The sequence below is a fragment of the Eurypyga helias genome, unplaced genomic scaffold (genome assembly GCF_000690775.1).
Source record: "Eurypyga helias isolate BGI_N326 unplaced genomic scaffold, ASM69077v1 scaffold10770, whole genome shotgun sequence".
Classification (NCBI taxonomy): domain Eukaryota; kingdom Metazoa; phylum Chordata; class Aves; order Eurypygiformes; family Eurypygidae; genus Eurypyga; species Eurypyga helias.
The window spans coordinates 65,737-90,636 of NW_010225220.1; the positions used below are offsets into that span (position 1 = coordinate 65,737).

The window sequence follows — 24,900 nt, forward strand, 5'->3', positions numbered from 1 at the left end:
ATAATCACACAAGGGGAATTATTACGGTATTTACACCGTTTCGTAGGTATTCTGTGATCAGTGTGTTCATGCCGGCTTTTCCCTTTTTATTATACTATTTCTTTTGTAAGATGATTATTTTAATTCGGTCTAAATGCAGGGGGTTTCTCTATTTTCATGGATATTATCAACCCTAGAACCAGCTTCCTTCACACCAAATTAATTCAGTTTTACAAACAATTTTTAAAGGGCATTAATTGAGCTAGTCATCTGTTGATAATTCTGGACAGAAGCATATGTGGAACTATTCAGTTACGAGAGGCATCCTTTGGTTCACCCAGACTGTCCGTTAACTGTTTAATAACCGCTGTGCTCTCGTAGCTTCTCGGATGTAGCTCTGTTGCATCCACATGTAAATAGACAATGCTAGCAGCATTGTATTTACCCTAGGCCTTATTTTGATGGTTCCACTGACATTTCAAATTTTGATCCTGAGCTCTTTAAATGGATGCAGCTGTATACATCTTCATGTTTCAGCCCGTGAACTGGGCTGAAAGACTTCAGAAAATGGCTCATGTGTTTTCTATATCTGTATTTTTCAGGCTGTTTTATTGGAGCCAGAGAGTCATGAAAGAAACTCAAGAAGACAACTTGGATAATGAACGGAAGATAAAGAGAAAACAAAAAGAATGTGGCATATAAAGGGTATAATACCTGGAGGTATTAGATCTGACTCATATTTATAAAAATGAGCCGAGCTTTCACAAAATACAAGTTATCTTAGACAGTCATCAAGCTTGGAGCCATGCTGTTGAACTAGAAATTCTCCTTTTCCCCATTCTCCTTTCTGACAGGTAACAAAGGATTGGTGAATTATGATTTTCCCAAGTTGGAAGCACTAATTTTTATCTATATAGTTCATCCTTATGAATATATAAGGAGTTAAACATTGCATATTTAATGTGGATTATAATGGGAAACTGACTCATTAACAAAAATGGCCACTTTTGAGGACTTGGTTTCAAACTGAGCTGGAGCCTCCCAATGCACTTTGTACAATTTGGGGAAAAGTGTACTGAATGGCCTTCTTTGGGAGGCCATGATGACATGTAGTAAAAGGATATCATCTTACTGTTGATATCTTTGAAGACTCATAAACAGAAACAGAAAAATGAATGGTGGAAAGGAGTGTGACGGAGGGGACACGGATGGAGGGCCACCAGCAGTGCAAGTTCCCGTTGGTTGGCAGCGACGGGTGGACCAAAGCGGAGTGCTCTATATCAGGTAAGCTCGTCTGAGGCCGTCACTAGTTTTGTTTTCAGTGTAGTTTTGCCAAAACGTTTGGCAAATGGGCGACTCGCCTAATCTTTTGTACTCAAAAACTTCAAGGGCTTGTTGGCTTGGAAGCGCGAGATCATTTTTTCCGCTGATATTAGCGGAATCCACTGATGTCAGTTGTGCCATTTGCATGCCCTTAACGTAGTCTCGAATCTAATATTGCTTGGTCTTGAAAAATGGATTGTCCTCACCATACATTTTGCTTTAGGCATGAATAGTTCATTATTACTTAGTATTGTCATATAGATTTTAGAGCTGAGCAGTAGCAGACTTAATCTTACTTAATATCTTTATTATTCACACATTCTACAAGTAACTAACTGGAGGTTTACTTATGCGCCATATCTGAGATGCTGAGAAATCTCTGCTGTCTTCTGCCTACTCCCGGATGTGTAGGCATTGCCTTTTCCTTGCACCAGCTCTGGCTTTTCGTAACAGCCTTTGCTGGGCGAGTTCGAGTTCCCGGCAGTAAGGTAGAGTGGGACGTTCTTCTGTCAGCAACAAGCCTTCAGCTCGTGCAGTGCCACGAGTGCTTTCTCCTGACACTCTGTAGCCCTTCTTCCCGAAGTCTTCTCCAGGTTTACGTTCCTGGTCTCCATTGTACCTGTGTTGTACTTGCTTTCTTTCGAAAGGAAATTTAAGTGGTGTAAGTACTTAACAGCTGCAGAAAACATCAGGTTTTATATGCCCTGTGAAGGTTATGTGTTCAGTATTGTCCAGCAAGATTTACTTCTACGGATTCCTCACGTTTCTCATGTGGAAAAAACAGGAACACAAGCCCAGTTCCAAAGTTTTAGGTATTTTATTTGTTTATTTTGTTAGCTTATTGGATTTTTTTGCTTCACCCTGGAACAGTCACAAGGAAATCTGTTGAAATTACTGTTAAATGAATGTGCTCAGACACACAGATTACAAATTAAATGTTATTGGAAAAAGAATCAAAGTTAGCTTTAACAAAATAGGGGTGCATCAGGTTTACATCACAGAAGTCTAAATGATTATCACTCTGTTATTTGCTTACTCTTACTCCATTTATTCACTGTTCTGCGATTAAAATAACCACTTCTTCTCAACATTTTATGTATTACCGCTACACAGTTCTGTAATGAGTCAAAGCATACTCCCATTTTTACACTAAACTACCATAAAAGATCAGATGCATTCCAGGATTTCTTGTTTGTATTCTCAATTAGCAGAATCAAACAAAATCCATGTCAGTGATACGCATGTCAAAGACAAATCACCTTCCCCTTGTATTTCTCATTACAGCTCTAATTTACTGGGCCTCTGCCTTAGTTAAAAGTTAATGAGAAAGAAAAAGTTGGGAGTTGTTGGGGTTTTTTTCCCTATCATCTTTATATCCAGGCAGCAGAACACACGATGCTTCGGTGTTTTGATACACCTGATGATCTTACCTGGTTGTGAACTTCATTTCACATGGCTGTAGGAAGCAGGTTGTGAAGTTTGTGCTGCTTCTTCAAGCATGTGTCTTTCAAGCTTATAAACCAGTAAATATTGATGTAGTTCTGACCATTGTTTGCCTTTCTGTCTTTTCATACATGTTCAGGGGGACTTTCTTCATATTTCTGTTCTGAACTGCCTTATGCAAAGCACTGTTTTAATTCTGGTTGACCCTATTAATCAAATTTAACAGTTGCCTTTTTCTGCTTGGGTAGGCTTGTATTATTTCTGTCCTCTTCCCAAGTTTTGCCTATGCTTTTTTTTTTGCTCTTTAATCATAGAATCACAGAATGGTTTGGGTTGGAAGGGACCTTAAAGATCATTTCACCCCCCCTGCCATGGGCAGGGACACCTTCCACTAGACCAGGGTGCTCCAAGCCTCATCCAACCTGGCCTTGGACACTCCCAGGGATGGGGCATCCACAGCTTCTCTGGGCAACCTGTCCCAGTGCCTCCCCACCGTCTCCGGGGTGAACTTTTTCCTGATATCCAATCTAAATCTAATCCCAGGGTTAACTTTCCGATTGCCTCTAAGCTGTTCCAGTGAAAGGCAAGGCTAGACAACACACTTGGCACATTCTGTGGCTCTTAGGTTCTTATTTGATGAAAGGCGCGGGGTAGGGCATGTTGGTTGGAAAGAATGGAAGTCAAATAGTCCAACCTCCTGCTTGACGTGGAGTGTCCGCAGCACCCGGTCAGCTCAGCCCTTGCTTTTGCCAGCAGCATCTTCAAGGATCGAGTTTCCACAACACCTCTGGGAAACCTGCTCTGGTGCTGCACTTCTGGAATAACAACCTCCCCGAAAATAAGTACAGTGTTTATTGAGAGAATGAAAGGTCAAACAATATTGACTCAAATATTATCCTTGGAAAAAATTAGTGTATATATTAAGGTCTGTCATGATTTAACTAGATTGATGATCCCAGCTGAAAAAGGACTCATTCTATTTGTGCTTCCCTGTAAAGCACGCACACTTTTCTGTCAACAGTTGCTTTGGATTAAATCCATTCATTAACTAGTTTTGATTACCTGGTAACAGCACTGAGGGGAGTGTCAGTGTTTTTCTTCGTAAAACGGTGCTGCTGCCTTCAAGTAGGACCCAAATCTCTTCTTCAGCTTACTGTTGGTGAACAGTCATCAGCAGCATAAACTGAGAAAAACTCCTTAATACCAGGGACCAGTTTCACAGCTGTCAGTAACAGCTCCTGATGTACTTTATAATTGGCTTTCTTGTTTCTTTGGGAGAACTAAAACTTCTGGATGACCTCGGTGCTGAAAAAAAAAAAGGTAGTTTCTTACAAAGGAAGCTGTGGATTACCCTGTGCAGTGTAGAAGTGTGAGGAAATCTCTGCACACGCAAGATACTTTGCAATTACATAGGTCTGCCCAGGAACAAGGCAGAAACAGAACAATTGGGCCTTTTTTCAGTTTTGTCATTTCTTGTGGACAAATAACCACACATATACGTTCAGTGGGGATGCTGGATCCCACGTGCCACAGATTCAGAGCACTCCTGGTAAGCTGAGTATCCAGACCTTTGCACCCACTGATCCTCAGTGCAGATCTCGTTTCCAGTCTTGCTGTCTCCGTGTGTCTGAACTGGGTATGTGTGCCCAGATTTCCCAGACAAACTGCATGCCAAGGAGGGTTATTTAAAATGGCTTTATTCTCGAAATAGAAAAAATCATCAACTTGGAGGGTATAGCATTATTCTTGCAGCTCAGTGGAGCTTCTTTACCAGTGCAAATAAAATGGCATCCTGACTCCAGAGTATATTGTGAGGTGCTGGAGCGTGTCCGGAGAAGGGAACGGAGCTGGGGAAGGGTCTGGAGCACAATTCCTGTGGGGAGCGGCTGAGGGAGCTGGCGGGGTTCAGCCTGGAGAAGAGGAGCCTCAGGGGAGACCTTACCGCTCCCTACAGCTCCCTGAGAGGAGGGGGCAGAGAGGGGTCGGTCTCTTCTCCCAAGGGACAAGGGATGGGACAAGAGGAAACGGCCTCAAGTTGTGCCAGGGGCGGTTTAGGTTGGATATTGGGGAAATTCCTTCCCGGAAAGGGCTGTCAGGGGTTGGAAGGGGCTGCGCGGGGCGGGGGGAGTCCCCATCCCGGGAGGGGTTTCAGAGCCGTGTGGACGAGGCGCTCAGGGACAGGGGTCAGTGGTGGCCTGGGCAGTGCTGGGGTAACGGTTGGACTCGATGGGCTTAAAGGGCTTTTCCAGCCTAAAAGGCTATGATTCCATGATCCTGTATTCTGAGGGATGTCCCCTAACTCAAGTTTTTAAGCATCACAGAAAGTGTATATAGAGATTTTGCGTGTAGATGGGGTAGTGTAGAGCAAATGCCATTGAGTTTCTCCTGTGAGCAGCTCTTACACCTCCAAGCATGGACCTTGCCTGGGGTGAGCAGTGACTTCTGTGTCCCAGGACAGGCAGGGAAAGGCCAAGGCCAGTGCTGGAGATGCCGAGTCAAAGTAGCGAAGGAGCGTTGCTCGCCGAGTTAAAAAGTGATAATGGTGGTGTCGTGGTTTAACCAGTCTGCAGCTGAAATTAAAATAAAGAAAGAGTAATTTCCCCTGCTCCCCAAGTACTTCAGTTTGACAGGGAAGCTTTGACTTTCTGACCTATCACCTCCTACCTGTATCATTATTTTTAGGTTGCTGTTTTCTCTCACTTACCCTCAGAACTGTCACTGCTACACATATCCGACCTGGGCAGTTCTCTCTGAAAGAACTATTTTGGGGCAACCGTGGCAAGTTACTTACTTAAACAGTCAGCATAACTTTAAACACCACTTGCAGATGTCGCTTTATGTGTGACTCAGTTCTTGTGCTGAATTAGGAGTTTACACATTGGGTTTAAAGTACGAAAGTTCGTCAGCTTGGAATTTCAACTCCTGGCTGTTTTTGTGATCCAAACTATTCCACTTAAGTTGGTTTTGGGCTGTTTACAGCTGCCATTAAGAACCAATGTTTTAGCCAGTCCTCATAAAGTATTGTATTCTTTCCCTGGTAAACAGTTTTGATGGCTAAGTAATAAAGAGCAATCTGGAAGTTAGAGGCTTGTGACACGAGAACTTTTTTCATCTTATGAATTAGTGATTTTGCCGTAACAGAATTTCCAGTGTCCTATTTTTGGATCTGGAGATAATGATTTTCTGGTGGGAGTAAGAGAAATCCAAACGCAGTTTATCAGAAACCCACTGAACTGGCTTCTGGGTGTAATATTTCTCACTTTCAGGGAAGAGGGTTGATATTTTAGCTGAATGAAACCAAACTGTTTATGCAGCTGAGGTCCCCAGCCGCAACACGTTTGTGACTGTTCTGTATGGCTTTTCTCATACTTCTCAAAACATGATTCTGTGGTTTTTACATGTTAGGTTTGGTCCTAGTCCTGAAATGTAGAGATGAGTGTCACGCCTGCATGGAACGGCAGTGGTGTGCTGGAGGGGGAGGAGGTCCATAGGGACTGCGCTCTGCCTGTGTTACACCTTGTAGGAGAGAGGAGGGAGAAAAATAATCCTGGTGTTGCTAAGGGCTTTGAGCAGGACTGTAATGCGAATAGTAAATACCGATAATCTCCGTTTCTTTCTTTTCTCTGCACTGAGTCACAGAGTCACAGAGCAGAAGGGGTTGGAAGGAACCTCTAGAGATCATCTAGTCCAACCCCCTGCCAGAGCAGGATGCCCTAGAGTAGATCACACAGGAATTCATGTGATCTTGCGGCATTTGTTTTTCTATAGTAAAATCTTCCTTGAAAATGTGTTTCTGGGGGGCTGCTTTTGAGAAGTATCATCTCCATTCTTGACTAAAAGCAAGAAATACTGTGAAACAAAATAAGAAATCTTGGCTGTGTTGTTTTAAACACGCTCTAGGTGAACTGTTGGTGTGGTGATAGAAGTCATGACCTTTCAAATAGCCTGTATTCATAATTTCTGTTCCTTTACAGTCCCAGTGGGTCTTTATTATCCTGCTTGGAGCAGGTGAAGACTTACTTGCTGACTGATGGAACGTGCAAGTGTGGCCTAGAATGTCCTCTTGTTCTTCCCAAGGTAAAGAAAAGCACCGTTTTGGATCTCTGTGCTATAATCCTTGTGAGCTAATTATGTCAGCAGATGTGCTATGCCATGACTTAATCTCTGTTCAGATCATATCTATAAAGTAAGTGGTATACACCCAAAGATTTCCCATAAAATACAAAATGAATCTCCCCGCTGCCTTCTCCCCTCATGGAAAACATCTGAGTCCGTTTTTAAACGGTTTCCTGTTAAACTGGCAGCCTAGCACGGACAGTATGGTGTGAACGTGTGAGGATCAGAGCGAGACACCGACTTACATGACAGCTTCAGCATTGTCCTCACACTCTTATAGTCTGTACACCACTTGTAAACTTGGTCACAGGGACGTGTGGTCCTTTCTTCTCTTTTTTTCTCCATACCCTTTATACTGAGGAGTGTTAAAGTTCTGTTCCTAGATGACAACTTCCATGACTTTACATATTATAAATATATTCGCTTTTTATATGTAATCTCAAAACGTACTGAAAAGGTTTCTCGTGGGCCATGTGGGAACAGTTAGATAGCTCTAAGGAACAGAGGCAAATTTAATTTTATGTTGAATTTCTGGGTGTAGGTATATTTGCTGAGTTTGCTACCTATAATAATGAATTTAAATGTTGGAATTTTTACTCTCAGGTCTTTAATTTTGATCCTGGAGCTGCTGTGAAGCAGAGAACCGCTGAAGATGTTAAAGCGGACGAAGATGTCACCAAACTATGCATACATAAAAGGAAAATTATTGCTGTGGCTACACTTCATAAAAGCATGGAAGCACCACATCCTTCACTAGTTCTAACTAGTCCTGGTGGTGGAACAAGTGAGTAAAATCATGCAGAATCATTGAATTACCTAATCTTAAATATATATAATTACTATGCAAAAGCACCCCCAAAAGTCTAATGTTTATGAGTGCAGGAGTAAACAGATTCAAGGAAAAAAGGGAGGTAGTAATTAGAGGGATGTAGGTAGATGGAAAATGAGCCCAAAAAGCAGGTCATCGCAGACTAGGAGTGTGATTTTCTTGGAAAAGATATCAGATTATTCTAGGCAAAGAAAATACATTAGCTCTCATCTTTTGGAACTGTAGTAATATGCCTGATATTCTGTCACATGGGAAATTAGAGAAGCAGAATCAAGTGATTATAAGGGGATTAGAATGTGGCTAAGGACTTGGCTAAATGGGAAATTGTATTGCGAGACAGAATATACAGCAAGAGAAGATCTCCACTGTAATTTCTCACGGATTATTTTTGGGGACCAACCTGGATTAGCATTTTAATTATCCGTATCAACAAAAAAAATGAGGTAATTTGTTGATGGATGAAGTTGACAGGTTCTGTCAAAACAAGACAAGATCAAACATGTTGAAAAACTGGGTGTTCATTGAGGCCCAGAGTGAAAGAAAAAGGATAGCAGCAAATCCTGTTAATTGTAAGGGCATTCACCTGGGGACTAGTGAAAAAAGCTGTTACCTGTAAATTATTGAGACAGAAGTCATAGATGTAGTAGCTGATCAAAGATGCCTGTGAGCTGTACCAGATGGCAGTATGGAGCACATCAGTGCAACCAAGAGAAGTACAAACGCCGTTGTGCGCTTCCTGCGCCGCCGATCTCGCTGGCGGCACACAAGCTGAAATAGAGCAGAGGCTTTTCTCCTAGTGAACTGCAAAACCTGGTTTAGGAAAGTCATCTGGAAGTGTTGAGCCTGTTCAGCCCTGCAGTGGTGGCTGAAAGGAGATACAATTGCCGGCAATAAAGGCATCGGGAGAAATCGGCACCAGAAAATGAAGCTACTTAAGCTAAAGGACCGAGTTAGCACTGAAAGAAACGGCTGCAAAGCCAGAGTTGCACAGAAACTTAAATTGAAAATTAGGTACTTTCTAAGGATTGGAAAAAAAAAGTCCTGAAGTAGTCTTACAAACCCAAATGGTTAGGACAAAGGAGTGAAGTTACCCATAAATTTACCAAGATCTGTCTTAAAGTTGTACTGTGATGCGTGCGACTCCAGGGAAATGGCCCTTGATGATGTGAGAGATGCTCTGCACCCCCATATTGCTGTAGTAATAGCTGGCTCATTGCTAATCCCTCTGCAGCCCGACTTCCAAGAGGAAAACTTTATGGTTACAAAACTAAATAATACATTTCAGATAGGTGGCCAGTGCTAAGACACTGATGTGCTCTTGCATTTTCAAATTGCTCTGTGGGATTTTAAAGCTTTGTTGAAATTGGGGTTTTGCAATGCAGTTTAGGGTTTCAAAACAAACAGTGCAACTTCCCAAGTTACGGTGCATTTTCCTTCTTATTTTTTCATTCTTTATGAGTAATACTTGAATTTAAATTAGTTTTAAAAAAATTGGGAAAATGAAGGAGGTAAAACCAGCAAAAAATGAAACGCACAGGTCACAATTAGGTGGTCTTACCTTCTCTGTTGATCAGTATTTTGTGCCCTAAGCAGAGAGGAAAATTCCCCAACAAATTGCCTTTGTAATCGCAATGCCTTTTCATTTATGCACTCTTACATTTGACCATTTGCCTAGGCCCAGCATTCAAGGCAAGGGTTCTCGTATATACTCTGTTTTGCAGTTCAGTCTTGAGATTTGTCCCCTAAATGAGACTTTGGTGGTATTTTGGGAAAGGTAATATGTTTGTTTGTGTCATGATGTAGCTGGTTGAGCAAATAGGATGAAGGCAGGATTGTCTGTGCCATCTGTCTGCTGTGGCCAGGCTGAAGGGAAGGAGGGAGTGAGCAGAGGAATTTAAAGGCACCTCTGAATTCATTTGATCATGAAATCTTTAGCTCATTATTCAAGTTTAAGTTTGCATATTCAGAAGCTGCACTCCAAGCTGAATTACAAATTCCCAGAGCAGCAAAACTGGCAGAAAGTCTGCCAGACTTGGAGCTGCTTGTGATGACATTCTTAAAGTAAAACACTGGGGGGGGGAAAAGATAAAGCTGATATAAGTGGGCAGAAAAGGAGAGTGGTATTGTGCTTGTAGGAAGGTCTAGTCTCAAAGCTGGGGTTTACAGGAAAGTTTTCCATTGTAGAAGGGTTCCCCAGTGCATATGCAGATATTCCCAGGGCCTTTATCCTGTAACCAGCACAGAAGATGGAACCCCTTAAACTGAGCATCTTCACCCCAAGTAAAGCTTGTTGCAGAAGCTGCAGGTGAAGCCTTAATTCAGTACCGTGACACAGGCCGGTTCCCAGGAACGGATTAATCCAGGGGACCGGAACTCAGAGCCCTTGGTGCCAGCGAGTGATGCCGAGAAGTGGGAGAAGCTGCACCCTGCCTTGTGCAGCCGTGATCCCTTAGGTCTCTGCAATCCGGTGCTTGGCTGTACAGGAATGTGGGCCAGAATCATGCGGCACAGCTCCCCATTCATCCTCACCAGGGACAGCGTTTGGGGGGCAGGACCCTTTTCTCTGTAGGGTGCAGGGAAATTAGTCTAAACCCTTGCTGGGCTTTGTTCCTCCTGTACTCAATAGATGGTGCCAGAGGCTCCTTTTCCCCGAGACAGTGATCGCCTGCTCCTCCTGCCAGCTCTTCTAAGGGTAACCAAAGGGGTGATGCTGGAGATTCAGGAGTAGGACAGTGGGGACAGAAAGAAAAGACAAGAGGGAAGGAAAAAGATCGAAAATAGTCCCTATCTATGCAATCTTTATATGGAATGTGGAGTTGAGTTCTATACAACTGCTCTGGGTTGTAGAGAGCATGCACCATTCCAGCAACTACTTGGGGATTTTAGGTTTTATTTCTGTTGAGGCGAAAGTTTAGCCAAAAGGTTTTCTAGCTTGTATGAATCTCTTATTTCTGTTGAGGCAAAAGTTTAGCCACAAGGTTTTCTAGCTTGTATGAATCTCTTCTCACACGGTAGTTTTGCACTGAAATATGTGATACCGGATTTCAAAACGGTAACTGCTGTGTTTTTAATCTCAGGTGCCACTCCAGTAGTTCCTACTCGAGCAGCAACTCCAAGATCAATGAGGAATAAATCACATGAAGGAATTACAAATTCTGTGATGCCAGAATGTAAGACTCCTTTCAGGTTGATGATAGGGGCATCTAATGCCATGGGTAGGCTTTACGTGCAAGAAATGGCTGGAAGCCAGCAACAAGAACTTCATTCTGTCTATCCTAGGCAGAGATTGGGTAGTAATGAACTTGGACAGAAGTCTCCGTATCGTGGCAGTCATGGTGGGATGCCCAGTCCAGCTTCATCGGGATCGCAGATATACGGAGATGGCTCAATCTCTCCTAGGACTGACCCACTTGGAAGCCCTGATGTTTTCACAAGGAACAATCCCGGTTTTCATGGAGCACCCAACTCCAGTCCTATTCACATGAACAGGACACCTCTGTCTCCACCATCAGTAATGCTACATGGCTCTCCCATACAGTCATCCTGCGCAATGGCTGGAAGGACTAATATACCTCTTTCCCCAACCTTGACCACAAAAAGCCCAGTAATGAAAAAACCCATGTGTAATTTTTCAACTGGTATGGAAATACCACGAGCAATGTTTCACCATAAACCGCCCCAAGGTCCACCCCCGCCTCCTCCACCGCCTTCTTGTGCTCTTCAGAAAAAGCCATTAACATCAGAAAAGGATCCACTTGGCATACTTGACCCAATTCCAAGCAAACCAGTGAATCAGAATCCTGTTATCATTAACCCAACTACTTTCCATTCAAACGTCCACTCTCAGGTACCCGTGATGAATGTAAGCATGCCTCCTGCTGTCGTCCCTTTGCCAAGTAATCTTCCTTTGCCAACCGTAAAACCTGGTCACATGAACCACGGAAGTCACGTTCAAAGAGTTCAGCATTCTGCTTCGACTTCCCTTTCTCCTTCACCAGTGACGTCCCCTGTTCATATGATGGGATCCGGGATCGGAAGGATCGAGGCTTCTCCCCAAAGATCACGTTCTTCTTCCACATCATCAGATCATGGAAACTTCCTGCTGCCTCCAGTAGGACCACAGTCATCCTGTACTGGTATTAAAGTTCCTCCCAGGTCCCCAAGGTCAACAATAGGGTCACCGAGACCGTCTATGCCATCTAGCCCTTCCACCAAGCACGATGGACTTAATCAATACAAGGACATCCCTAACCCATTAATTGCTGGAATGAGTAATGTATTAAATCCTCCAAACAATGCAGTTTTTTCAACTGCATCGGCTGGAAGCGGTTCCTTGAAGAGTCAGCCTGGTTTGCTGGGAATGCCTTTAAATCAGATCTTGAACCAGCACAATGCTGCCTCTTTTCCAGCAAGTAGTTTACTCTCAGCAGCAGCCAAAGCACAGCTAGCAAATCAAAATAAACTTGCTGGTAACAACAATAACAGCAGTAGCAATTCTGGACCTGTTGCCAGCGGTGGCAACAACGAAGGACATAGCACTTTAAACACCATGTTCCCTCCTGCTGCCAACGCGCTCCTGCCGACGACCGAAGGGCAAAGTGGCCGAGCAGCGCTGAGAGATAAATTGATGTCTCAGCAAAAAGATCCTCTGAGAAAAAGAAAGCAGCCGACCACCACGGTGTTGAGTTTGCTGAGACAGTCTCAGTTGGACAGTTCTGGAGTTTCCAAAGCTGGGTCTGATCTGATAAGAAAGCAAAGTCAGAGCTCCTTTCCCATCAGCTCTATGTCCCAGCTACTTCAGTCCATGAGTTGTCAAAGCTCTCACATGAGCAGCAATAGTACCACGAGCTGTGGGAGCTCAAATACTGCTTTACCTTGCTCTGGTAACCAGATGCATTTTGCAGACACCAGTATGAACTCTGGCAGTCTCCAGAACTCGCTGGCACAGAGTTTACCCTTGCGAGGGGAAGGTGTGCACTGCCAGAACACAAACACTAACTTTGTCCACGGTACTAGCCCGGGCACAACCAACCATCTTGCAGGTTTAATAAATCAGATGCAGGCTAGCGGGAACTGTGGGATGCTCAGTCAGTCAGGAATGGCTTTAGGAAACTCATTACATCCGAACCCACCTCAGTCGAGAATCCAGGCATCCTCCACTCCAGTGATACCAAACAGCATTGTTAGCAGCTGTAATCAAACAAGTCCTGAAGCAGGTACGTTTCCCTCTAAAAGGATACCCCTATGTTTGACTGCTTGGGAATATGTGATGGCTGTTTTTGCACGCGTTCCTTTCCAAGCTTGAGCTTACCGATATGAAAAATATGCCTGTTTCATGCTGATGTCCAGATGCTCAAAAACAAAACAAGTAAGAAAAACCAGCGGTACGCTAAAACATATCTCCCTTTTTCTGAACAAAATCATCCTGGCCTCCTTCCCGTGACAACTCTTGCTTCTGTTAACTCCCAGACGCTGCATAAATAAAACCCATCTGCTTTTGTACGTACCCAGACCTCAGCTTTTGTCACTTTCCAGGTAGATCGGGCTTTTTTTGCGGCAAGCCCTGCTACTTCCACCCTTAATGCAGCAGCTAACCTGGCAGTCTGTCCAGGCTAGACGCGTGTTCTTCACTGCTTGCGTGAAAGAGTTGGTGTTACGGGAGATGGGAGCAGGCACTAGGAGTACAAAAACTGACAAAATAACCCTTTTCAGGGAGAATGCTGAGTCTGTCTGCCTTTATCATGATAATTTTACAGAGCTGGTAATTAAATAGTTAAATTAGCTATATATTCAGTTGGAAGAGTGTATGGAGAGAGATTTCCTGGTTTATTCATCAATGAATCCTTGGAAACAGGTCTGCTGCTGGGACTGTCTCCGTGCTCCTTAAAGCAAAACGGGAGACAGCTCCAACGTGCGCGTGTCCTGTAACCGCCGCCGGTTGAGCAAAGTGGTACTGTGTTCGGTTCTTAAGGAGCAAGGAAACCTTCCGTTTGGTATTGCAGTCGGTCGGCGGGGTGAGCTTGCAAAGCGCGTTCGATGGGATCGCACCTCAGCTGCCCCAGGTCAGACGAGGCGCAGTCAACCCGGGAAAGAACCCGATGCTGAGCTTCCTCCGGGAGCGCTCTTCATTCTTTAAAGTATGGAATGGAATCGTAGGAAACCTGAATGATGTAAAAATGATTTTCTAATGTTACGCTGTTCACGGTTTCCGGTGAGTTTTCTCTCCATTCCTGGGGAGGGAAAGGCGTTTTTCTTCCGCAGCTATATTGGTGGCTCGTGTCGCAAGCAAGCAGCTGTTACGCCTCGCACGGCTGTTTTGCTTCGTCATGCTGACAAAGAGGAGTGTTTCCTGATAAAGCCTGTCTCTTCTGAGACTTTGTACTCTCTTCTGAACAGAACAGAGGTCTGGGTTTGCCCTCGGAGCTTGCTTCCCTGTCCCACTAAGCATCCTACGAAATCCCTTTAGCGGGAGCTCTCTGGGTTTGCGCCCCCGTTGAGTTCAGTGGGGAGCAGTGCTGTGCGCGGGTTCTTCGGAACTGCCGCTGTCCACCTAGCTGAAGGAGGCTGAGGGGTTTGGGTCTTGACTTTTGATGCTTGCAGAATGCACACCAAGTGCCTTTCGTTATGTTGTTATTATCCACGATGGCTCGGAGCCTGGAGACCTGTGTTCTTCTTTAAGGTGAAATTTCAGATCCTGTGATCTTTGCGGTATTCCCAGGGGCAAGGCCCTAAAAACAGTGCACGAACCTTCATCCAGCCTCCCACATGAGTCATTGCCGCTGCGTGAGGCTCAGGCCTGAGGTTTAAACCTAACCCATAGCTGGGAAAATCCAGCTAGGGGCCTTTTCCTGTGTTTGCAGGAGAACGGAAGCGTTCTTTCTGTGAAACAAGCGTGACATGTTGAGTATTTTGCGTTAATGCTGACCTGTAAAAATAAAAGTTAGTTGCCAGTCTGCGCTGGGTTATGCAGATAACGGGTAAGAGGTGTATTGTGGGTTACTCTGTACGGAGGGTGGTTGGGTTCGGTGGATGGAGCTGAGCGGCGTCAAACACGTCAACGCGCACGTTCCGGAACAGTTTAGCTGAGTAACATGTCTTCAGGAGAACTCTGGTGTTCCTCTTTGAGTTTGTGTCGCTTGATTTTGCTTTGTTTGGAAGTATTTTAATAGCTAAATCTGTTTTCTGTTTCTGTGCCAGCGTTCAGAATAGCTGCTAATCAGAAAATAGTTCCTGAGAGAAGAAATACTGAGCATCACCACAATTAGATAGCTGGTTATTGCCTAAGCTTTTAATTATATTTTAACCACATGGACCAAGTTTTATTGGTCTAGCTTTTGTTTTCTTCTTCCGCAGATAACATCTTTAGTTTCCAGGTAATTTTCAGGATGAGCGTGACGGAATTAAAAATGAATAAATCAAAAAATAAAAATTTCTATCTATGCGGTGGAAAGCTTCTGTGGTTTTCCAAGTTTGAGCCCTTGAAAACCAGTTATGCTCAATTTTTATTAACAATTTCAGTCTCTCAGTTCTGTAGTAGTTGGGATGCAGACACTGTTAATAACAGATATCTTACAGGAGGAGCTAGCAGCAGCCCTCTACAGATTATTTAGGGCTATTCCTTTGAAAAGAGCCCCTTTTCTGCCAGGAGACTGGGTTAGGGCCTCATTTTTTCTGATGAGGAATGTTAATAATTCTGTTAACCTTAGATGCTGTATTCCTCATTAATTAAGCGCTCAGACTTCTAATACAAACTGAAGGCAGAATGCAGTTTGGCAGATTTAAGATTTATTCATGAAGCCACTTTGCCTCTCCTTGGATTTGTCTGTTCTTTTGTAAAATGGGGCTGCATCACCACGTGATACATTTTGTTGTGGAGCCTGGTTTGTTTATTTTATTTCTTGCTGTTAGAATGTGCCGGGAGTCCAGAAGGTCATAGTGTAGACAATCTGTGTGTGAGTGCTGAGCATGCAGCATGGAGATCCTGCTAAGAAGGCAATATGCATAAATGATGGGATAGATGAAAACAAGTGAAAAATATCTGGGGGTAAAAGCTATATACAGCTGATAAGGGAAATCAGGGTAACTAGTGCAATAACCATAGTGAATAAAAATAAAGATTATAAGTTATCTCGAGTATCAGAACATCTGAAATACGAGAAACTCGAGGTCTGCAAGTTTAGTAGTGACAAATAAAGGGCAGATTTGCCCAGAGAAGCTGTGGATGCCCCATCCCTGGGAGTGCCCAAGGCCAGGCTGGATGAGGCTTGGAGCACGCTGGGCTATGGAAGGTGTCCTTGCCCATGGCAGGGGGTGGCACTGGGGGGGCTTTAAGGCCCCATATGATTCTATGATTTGGTGAACGAAGGCTATATCCCTTCCGTAGGCTCAGAATAGTGATTTTTACTGGTGACACTCACAGAATAGGAAATAGTAAAATATAAGTAAATAGAGAGGGAGCGCACAGGACCAGTACCAGTCAGTGAGGAGCATCTATCCCACTCAAACAGAATCTATTTTAATACAGCTGAGTACAGTGTAATGTAATTGGCAGTGGAACGTTGCCTTGGAAAACAGTGACTCGAGTTTTAGGAGGCTTTGATTTAATAGACATAATCTGAACAGTGATGTTGCAAAAAAAAAAAAAACCAACCCCAACACTCCAGTTGTGCCAGTTGTGTCCCTATTCTGATGATGTGAGGAACCTAGAGCATAAAGTGTTACATGGCTATAAGGTTGAATGTACTGTTGGATGTTGTGGTGATCAACACATCGTAGGCCCTTGCTTCTCTGAAAATGGGCTTTCCTGTGCATCAAAGAAGATGGGGTATTTTAGAATGTATCACATTAAACATGGGCAAAGTGGCATTGGCTCCCCAAGATCACTTTTATATACCATGGAATTACAAAAGGAGGTATCACATTAAACATAGGCAAAGTGGTGTGTTCTAGTATGTGAGCCTCTGGATTGGCTCCCCAAGATCACTTCTATATACCATGGAATTACAAAAGGAGAACTTTCTGACTGTAAATTCAGAAGAGTATCTGGCTGGCATCCTTTATGGGGCCCGTAATGTCTGAGAAGAGATTCTTATTAAACTTAAATAACCCCTGGACAGGATGTCAACCAGCTACTCTGCTGATTATAAAGCCAATTGAAATGTTGTATTGATTTTGGGTTTTGGTGATTATAGAGATGCACAGGAGGACTTTTCTCCAGGCAAGGGAGATCATAAGGAATCACCATCACTGAGTTCTCATTCTGTAGGGGAAGAGGTTCTGTATGAATCTCATGTAGAAAAATATTCGAGGTGAAGAGTAAGATTTCCAAGTGTGACGTGTATGGTAGGTCGTCTGGTCCCTGTCCTGCTGTTGAATTGAATATTCTCATTGATTTGCTCTGTTTAACTCTGGATAGAGGAGTTAAGCACAAAACCGCCCTCATTCTCTGAGCATAAAGGAATTAATGGCTTAGTAGGCATCTGCAGTTTTATTAGGTAAAACTTAATTGTTAGCGTTACGCAGCCGGTGTAAACATACTGCTGCCGTGAAGTTGACAATAGAGGAGAAATTTGGAAGCGGAATAGATTTTTCATTTCAAATTACCTCTATTTATGAATGTTTATTGTTAGCAAGTGCTAGCAAATTGGAAAAACTTGGGAATCAGCTCAATCTCTACTTAATTAGCTCGGTTGTTCAGTAGAGGGAGCTGAAATGAGTAAGCCTCTAATTTTAGCCGGAGTGGAAGAAGGAAATGTAGGAATAGTTTATTTATAGCTGTGTCAGACATGTTGTGCTGGTTGAGTTTTGGCGAGTGAAGCTGAGGAATGGTACTGTTAACTGAGCCCTGGCTTGTCCAGGGTTGTGATGGGATCACGTACCGCTTCTCCTGTGTCCCAGGGCACATGCTCCGAGTAAGAGGGGTGCAGTTACGTAGACCTCAGCATTGTCACTGCATCCGTCGTCCTTGTCTTGATCCCATCGATGTGCATTAGCTGCGCTCTGCCCTCACCTGCACTTTGGGGCCCTTCAGGCACTGCCGTACCCACTTTGTGAATCGCAGCAGCGTTGCCTCGGAGGTAAATACCAGGATTAAAAGTTCCTCGCTTGCTTAGACACACAGCTTGGGCTTTTCTTGTGTTGCCTCGTTTCCTAGAATTTGAATTTGCCGCTAACTCAGGGTCTTTAATTAGTTTAACAAACTCTTACCTGGCTTGTGTTTTAACTGCCATGCATTCTTCTTGGAGTTTGTATTAATAAAAGCTAGAGGATTCCTAAAAAATAATCATAAAATAATGCAGAAAGATGAGTCTTATTTTATTAAAGATACGGTTGTGAAGAAAATCTGAATGAATTAAATGAGATTTCCCAGACGTATTTAGCTGTCCGCATCTTCTGAAAATATTCTTTAGCAGAACCAGTGGGCAACTCCAGAGCTTGCTAGAGGGTAGCACAGGGATTGTGGAAAGCAATAATGCGTTTTACTGAATTTTTTGTTTCCCAAATTTGCAACGAAATGTTCTACCTGATCTGCAGCGCGTCTCCCCCAGTGGCGAGTGGGAGAACGAAGCAGGACGAGATCAGACTGAGTGCCAATGCGGAGTAAATGCTGAGAGACTCTTCCTCCGTGTGTACGCTGGTGTCTTGACGGGTTTTTACTGGAGGACTGGTGCTGCTTTCTGCTAACAGCTCAGCACACGGGAACGGTTTCCCAAAGTAATTGTTAAAACAGCAGTGATGGGGAAATGCGGAAGTCGGAAGAGACAGGGGCAAGAAGAGCCAAGGCTGAAATTCAGTCAGGTTTGGGGGTTTTTTTTAAAGCCTTATTTTAAGGATTTCTGTTGTCCTAGAAACTGCTTTAAGCTTTTTGCCCTTCCCCCAAATTTCTGAGAGGCTCATTTTTGGCTAAGTCACTTCTCAGAAGATGCAGACGCATCTGTAACCTCCCTGATGTTCATTCTTAAAATCATCTGTTAAAGCCAGAGTTTGAAGAACCGCTGTTAAGAACGGGGCCAACATGACGGCTGTGTTGTTGTAAGTGAGAAAGGAATAGGTGATGGTGCAGCGTCATGCCTGTAGTAGTCACAGTCATACGCTCCGCAGCGACAGCGTGGCGTTAGGGATAGGCACTCGGCTCTTTTACAGAAGAGCACGTCCGGTGCGGACGGGGTGCTGTGTGTGAGAGGGGAGTCCGGGTTTTTAACTGGTTCTGCTGGGCTGGGATGGATGTTTTATTTATTGGCCCATTGTTTGTGATTTCTCTCTCGTCTCAGGGTAGAGCACAATCTCGATAAGGAGAACAACTGGCAGTAGTTTGCGGTTAAGTGCTGAATTATGGTTTCTTCGGAGTTGAAAGCACTCTAATAAATGTGATACCAGATAAATATCTTAAATGCTTTCCATTCCAAAAAGAAAACAGAGAATATAATTATAAAAATGTATAGCTCTTGGTTCTAAGTTTATAGGTAAGTGATGGAATATGTAATTAAAGCAGGAACATGTTGTCTCCAATGTTTAAGGAATATGAGGTCATATCGCTTCCATCAGTGATTATACTTCTGTGCGAGTTAAGCCTCTTAAAATCGCTAATTTAAAAATATAGTGACTGATGCAAACCGGGCGTTCGTCTCTCGCTGTTATTAATTCTTGTTTGGCAGAAGCGTTGCAGCAGCTTCTGGAGGCCCTGGGCACGCACTGGTGACCCTACGCGGTGGAAGTTGCACAAACCATTTCAGACACAGCAGTAATTGCAGTGCCCAAGCGCTCCTTCGTACTTTCACACCCTCACCCTCGCAGGGCGAGGTTTGCAGGGAGACTTGTCCCTCTTGTTGGACCTTTCTGAAAGGATCCTGCCGATTTCTTCTGCAAGAGCTACTGCGTTTTACCCTAGGAGGGGATGGAAGTGGGGGAGGTTTTAGGAAGAAGCTCGCTGCATGACCAAGGAGATGAATGTGAGTTTCTGACAAGGGTTTCAAAAACGTGAAGTGTTCTGAATCTAAAAAGCAGCAAAGAAAATATAAAATCATAGAATGGTTTGGGTTGGAAGGGACCTTAAAGATCATCTAGTTCCAACCCTCCAAAAATAAAGCTGGAGGCCTTTTTATTGAATACACAGCAAAGTAAGAATTGAGAAAGTGATACGTAAAACATTCAATTGTTTTCACCTCTTAAAGTGGTTTAGATATTAATGCCTAACGAGCAGGTTCTGCACTTGTAGTTTCCCAAGTACTTCATGCACCTTATTGGTTGTTCTTATTCTACAGATTCCAGCAGTGTACTCTTGAGACTACTGAAATATTAGAGTGCACAGAGGACAGTTTCTTACAGTTAAATGCGTTGTAAAATATTATTTCCATGATGATTTTCTAATTGGCATATTGAACTGCTGTTTCTTAGGAAAACACATACAGTTAACGTTCTTTAATGTGGTGGGAGTATTTTAGTGTCTCTGGAGACTACAATGGTTTGCTTTCCGTTTCAGCTGTTGGGTTTATAAGGAAGCCGAGCATTATTCGTGGCGTGTGAAGTCATTACTATTCCTACCTATTTTTATGGAGACACAATTCTTCTTCCATGGCAGAAACGATACATGGGTTTTGACTCTTTGCCTTTGTTCAGTTTGAAATCAGTAGCTCATACCCCAACTTGAAGTTTGCTGTCCAAGGGTTCATATTGTTCAACTCTAAAGCTTGTTTGAAACCAAGACTTGAAATAAGAGAGACCTCTGCCTGTATCCCACCATCCCAGCAGCAGCGTGTGTCCGTGTGTGCTCCTGTCTTTCGTGGTAGGACAGTGCTGAGATACGAATGATGAGTATCTTCCACTCTAATTTCTTTATTTACTGAGCAGAAAGAGTGAATCTTCTCAAACACAAACTGATTTCATAATACCCATTATTTTATTGCATCTTCTTCAGAATAACTCTCAAGCAATACTTTCAAAAAAGGGCCGCAGGTAAAAATAAACCTGCTTTCAAAGGAAAACAGAATAAAAATGTTCATAAATATAATATATCCCTTTCAATTTCCATTTATTTACTCCCAAAACTCAAACTTATTTGGCCCTCTAAGAGAACAGTAGATCTGTTTATTGGCACTCTGGATGTTTCCTCTCCCTGCATTACAAAGTTCCTTTTTCTCAACAACTGCCAGAAGAACTTCTGGCAGACGGCTGTGTCTGCAGGAGCTGGACGCCGGCATTCGTCTTGGGCTTTTAGGGCTTTTAGTCTAACTCCTTCATCTTTTTTTCATCTCCTGTTAAGAGCTTCTGATTATTAAGGACTGTTGTTTACAGAGCTGACATGTACAGTGCCTTGGGTTTCCAGGATAGTGACCCATTCCATGGAGGAGTTTGGGGTGAGCTAACACACTGTCAAAACTCTTGGGTGCTGTGGTGCATCGTCTTCTTTCCTGGCTGCCGTCCTTCTCCAGTCCGGAAGAAAATGCAGGTGGTTGGGGCAGAACAGTGCTGTCAGGGCTCTCCTTAAGCACTGCTGGCCGAGGGGGCCTGTTTGCATCGAGATCTTTCTGCTGAAACCCACTGCCTGGTTTCCACCATCATCCGGCCCTCTTTGAAAACTCTAGTAAATACAACGTACGGGCCTAGGTGTGACTTGGAATAAAAGGCAGACCTCAGAGGAGATCCAGAGTCAATTCCGATCGCTGCTGCTGCTCTCTGGTGCTACTGCCTGGGGTGAAAAGAGAGGACAAGGCCTCTCGTTAGGACTTTCCTTCTCTGGTACTCACAGTGTAGCTTCTACCGTTGCTTTGATGAGGTTATGTTGTATTTTTTCCCTGCTGTTTCACAGAACTCTTCCTATCTTCACGCTGCTGATGCTGGGCATCGCTGTCTTCTCATCGCACCTGGCCTTCATGAGTCAAAAAACCAGGGCTGATCATCCTGCATCTTGGAGATTTCATTTTGAAGCTGGGAGGGTATAGCTCAGGGGGCTCTCCGAGGGCTCACGTCAGCCTCGAGATGGATTCCACTTTCCTCGGAGGACAATGGAATTCTGCACCTTGTTGCAGCACTACTAATGCCAGTTAGGGAAATTATACGTGTTTTACAAAGGGGAAGAAGGAGACAGCTGAGACTTTGTCTTTCGGCTTGGGGCCAAACATCCAGAAGATGCCTAGCAGCACTCTAATGAGAATGGGTGTAGAATATCTAGAATATTGACTTGCTGGAGATGGTATTTTGGAAGAGATCCAGAAATCCTATTCTGGCAATTCAGTCTGTTCCTGGAGATAGATTTGTCCCAGGATGCAGTAGTAAATATTGTATTAGCTGTTACTTAATTCAGGACTTTTCTCTACCAATTCCTACCATGTCTTTCTGTGAGACAAGTTTGACAGAAGCTGGGGGGGGAATATTTGCCGGGGTTTTCTTTCCCTGCTGATGTCTGGCTGCTTATCGCCTCCTCAGCTCCCGAACTTCTCAAGTCTGGATTGAAATAAGGACATATTTTCTTCCTCCTACTCGGAATCCATCCAGATTCCTTTTTCCTCGGTAGCAACTCATTAATTACCTAATTAATCTGGAGAAGGAGCAAGGATCGAAGGCGCTCTAGACCTCTCGGGCCTCCAGAAGCAGTGTTTGAGGGCAGGGATATCACAGCAGTGCTTGGCAGAAACCTAGCAACAGTTTTAGAGGTTGGAGATTTGCTTCGCGCCAGATACTATTCCGTTAGGTCATTCACCTGAGCAGAACGGAAAATAGGGTCATAAACAAACCAGAAACAGAGAAGAGGTCGACTTGAAAATACCAAAATTTGGTTTTATATTCATGAGAGCTCGATCTACAGAATTCTTTCCTCAGGCCTGAGTTAAAAATCTGTCTGTGTGCTGCTTAACACGTCGAATATGATTTCTGCTAGTTAAGGAAGCCTTTCCCAGCCACCGAGAGAAAAGCTGGCATCTGTGCCTTATTGCAGGAGTAGCTTCCACAAAAATACTGCCTGAAACGCCCTCACGCCATAGAAAGTCCAGTGCATGCGCCTGCTCCTGCATGTCAGGCTGATCTGGGGGTACCTGTGTTTATCATAGAATCACAGACTGGTTTGGGTTGGAAAGGACCTCGAAAATTATCTAGTTCCAACCCCCCTGCCATGGGCAGGGACACCTTCCATAGCCCAGGGTGCTCCAAGCCTCATCCAGCCTGGCCTTGGACACTCCCAGGGATGGGGCATCCACAGCTTCTCTGGGCAACCTGTCCCAGTGCTCCCCACCCTCTGCGGGAAGAATTCCTTCCTGATGTCCCATCTGAAATCTCCCGCTTTCAATTTAAACCCATTACCCCTTGTCCTGTCACTACAGGCCCTTGTAAAAAGTCCCCCCCCGCTTCCTTGTAGCCCCTTCAGGCACTGGAAGGTGCAATAAGGTCTCCCCGGAGCCTTCTCTTCTCCAGGCTGAACAAGCCCAACTCTCCCAGCCTGTCCCCATGGCAGAGGGGCTCCAGCCCTCGGAGCATCTCCGTGGCCTCCTCTGGACTCGCTCCAACTGTTCTATATCCTTGTGATGCTGAGGGCCCCACAGCTGGACGCAGCACTCCAGGTGTGACAGTAAGATTTTACACGGAAGGTCCTTTACAGGTGGGAGGAATAACCATCAGAAGCTCTTCAGGTGTTACCTGGTCCATCTTAAACCAGGTTGCAACTAGAGAGACCTGGTAGTTAATGACGTGTGTCGCTGTGGGCTCTGGAACATACTGATCCGCCTGGCACGGGAGTTGGAAAGTGTTGGAAGTGAGTGTGTTTTCTCCGGTGAAACAAAGAGAATTCGCTTTGTGCCACTGAGGTTGTGAAGGCTTTTCTCTAACTTTTCTAAAATTGCAGTTTAAAACATTGCCAAGATCAGTTAAAAAAGGGAAGGTGTGCGGTTAGGTTTTCGATCAGCTTCTCTGGGATTTGCGTAGCTGAATGTGAGTAGGCAGGGTTTAGGGTTGTGTATTCAAACAGTAAACAGACATGTTGAATTCAACATGTTACGGTGCTCATCGGTATGAATTATGTCTTACTATTGGCTTATTTACAAAAATAGCAAAATACTAAAAGGGGAAATAAAAAAAAGCAGACACATGAAAAATCTTTAGAACGAGCCGTGTCGGTAGGTCACATACATCTTGATGTGTGAGCACGTGGGTTTCTGTGAAGTTCTGTTTTGGAGGCAGTACCCGAGGGGCCTTCTCTCCAGAATGAGGTGACCAGCCGTGGGACAGATCCGTTTCCTCCATCACTACCCAGGTTTGCTGCTGCTGGCTTCATCTGCACTTGGAGTCATTCCTGAGCAGCTGGGCTCTTTCCTGGACTTGGTCGGGAAGGAGGCTGCAACGTGGACGTTGGGATTTCTGAGCTAGAAACCCAGGGAGGGCGTGGGTGCCAGTTTCTCAGGGGTGTATGAGGCGTTTGCCAGGCCTGGGGGTGTCAGGGTACAGAGGGGTTGCTCTTCCCGCCCAGTCTGAAACACTAAACACAAACCCCTAAGTGGAAATCCAGTGGGATCTGTGTTGTCGGTGCAGGGTTGGGATTTTGTTCCTCAAGTGCCTGTCTGGCTTTTGGTTCCGAACTGCTGCCCAGAGAAATGCACCTGTCACAAAGCTGCTGTTACTGCTTCCTTCACCTCTTTCTCATTGCAGCAGAATAGGACTTCCTCTGCTTTATGATTACAATTTGTTCTTCCTTTATCTTTTGTTAATTTATTACTTAATTTCTGTGCTGAAATGTGATAATGGTACCGGGAGAGAGGGTGTGATCTCTCTTCTGATGAATTCCAAGCAGTGCCTCGTGTACTGGGTTAATTAGTACCTTTTTGAGTCGTTACAGCGTTACAGTACTTGAAAAATGGTGTTTTCGGTTACAAATGATGTAAAGATTAGCTTCTTTTCTTACCAGTTAACAGCATAGTCGCACATCCCTTTCCAAATAGTATTTGTTTAGAAAAATGATAATTGGTACTTTCTGATAATCGATGCGTTCTGAGCTCTGTCACGTGAGCTGTAGTTGCAGGCCAGTGGGGAATGGAGAATTATTTTATTGCATAGAGCCCATAGTTATATACATTTGTATTTATTCAGCTTTATATACACGCAGTATATAATCTTAATACTTATTTTCACTGTTTGTTCTCCACTGAATCGCAGTGAATGCAGCAGGAAGGCGTCATTCAAGGCAATTTCAGTTGCTTTAATTCTCCTAGTCTCCTCTCGTATGTTTTTTG

General features: G+C 44.1%; 1 protein-coding gene across 1 annotated transcript in view; it reads left to right on the forward strand.

Annotated features, from left to right (window-relative positions):
• Positions 1 to 1,150: 1,150 nt before the first annotated feature.
• The window catches only part of MBD5 (methyl-CpG binding domain protein 5), a 40,450-nt gene continuing 16,700 nt past the window's right edge, over positions 1,151 to 24,900 (forward strand). The window contains exons 1-4 of the mRNA XM_010148678.1: positions 1,151 to 1,263; positions 6,720 to 6,822; positions 7,465 to 7,645; positions 10,768 to 12,906. Coding sequence (XP_010146980.1) covers positions 1,151 to 1,263; positions 6,720 to 6,822; positions 7,465 to 7,645; positions 10,768 to 12,906 — 2,536 coding nt within the window. The remainder of the gene's footprint in view (positions 1,264 to 6,719; positions 6,823 to 7,464; positions 7,646 to 10,767; positions 12,907 to 24,900) is intronic.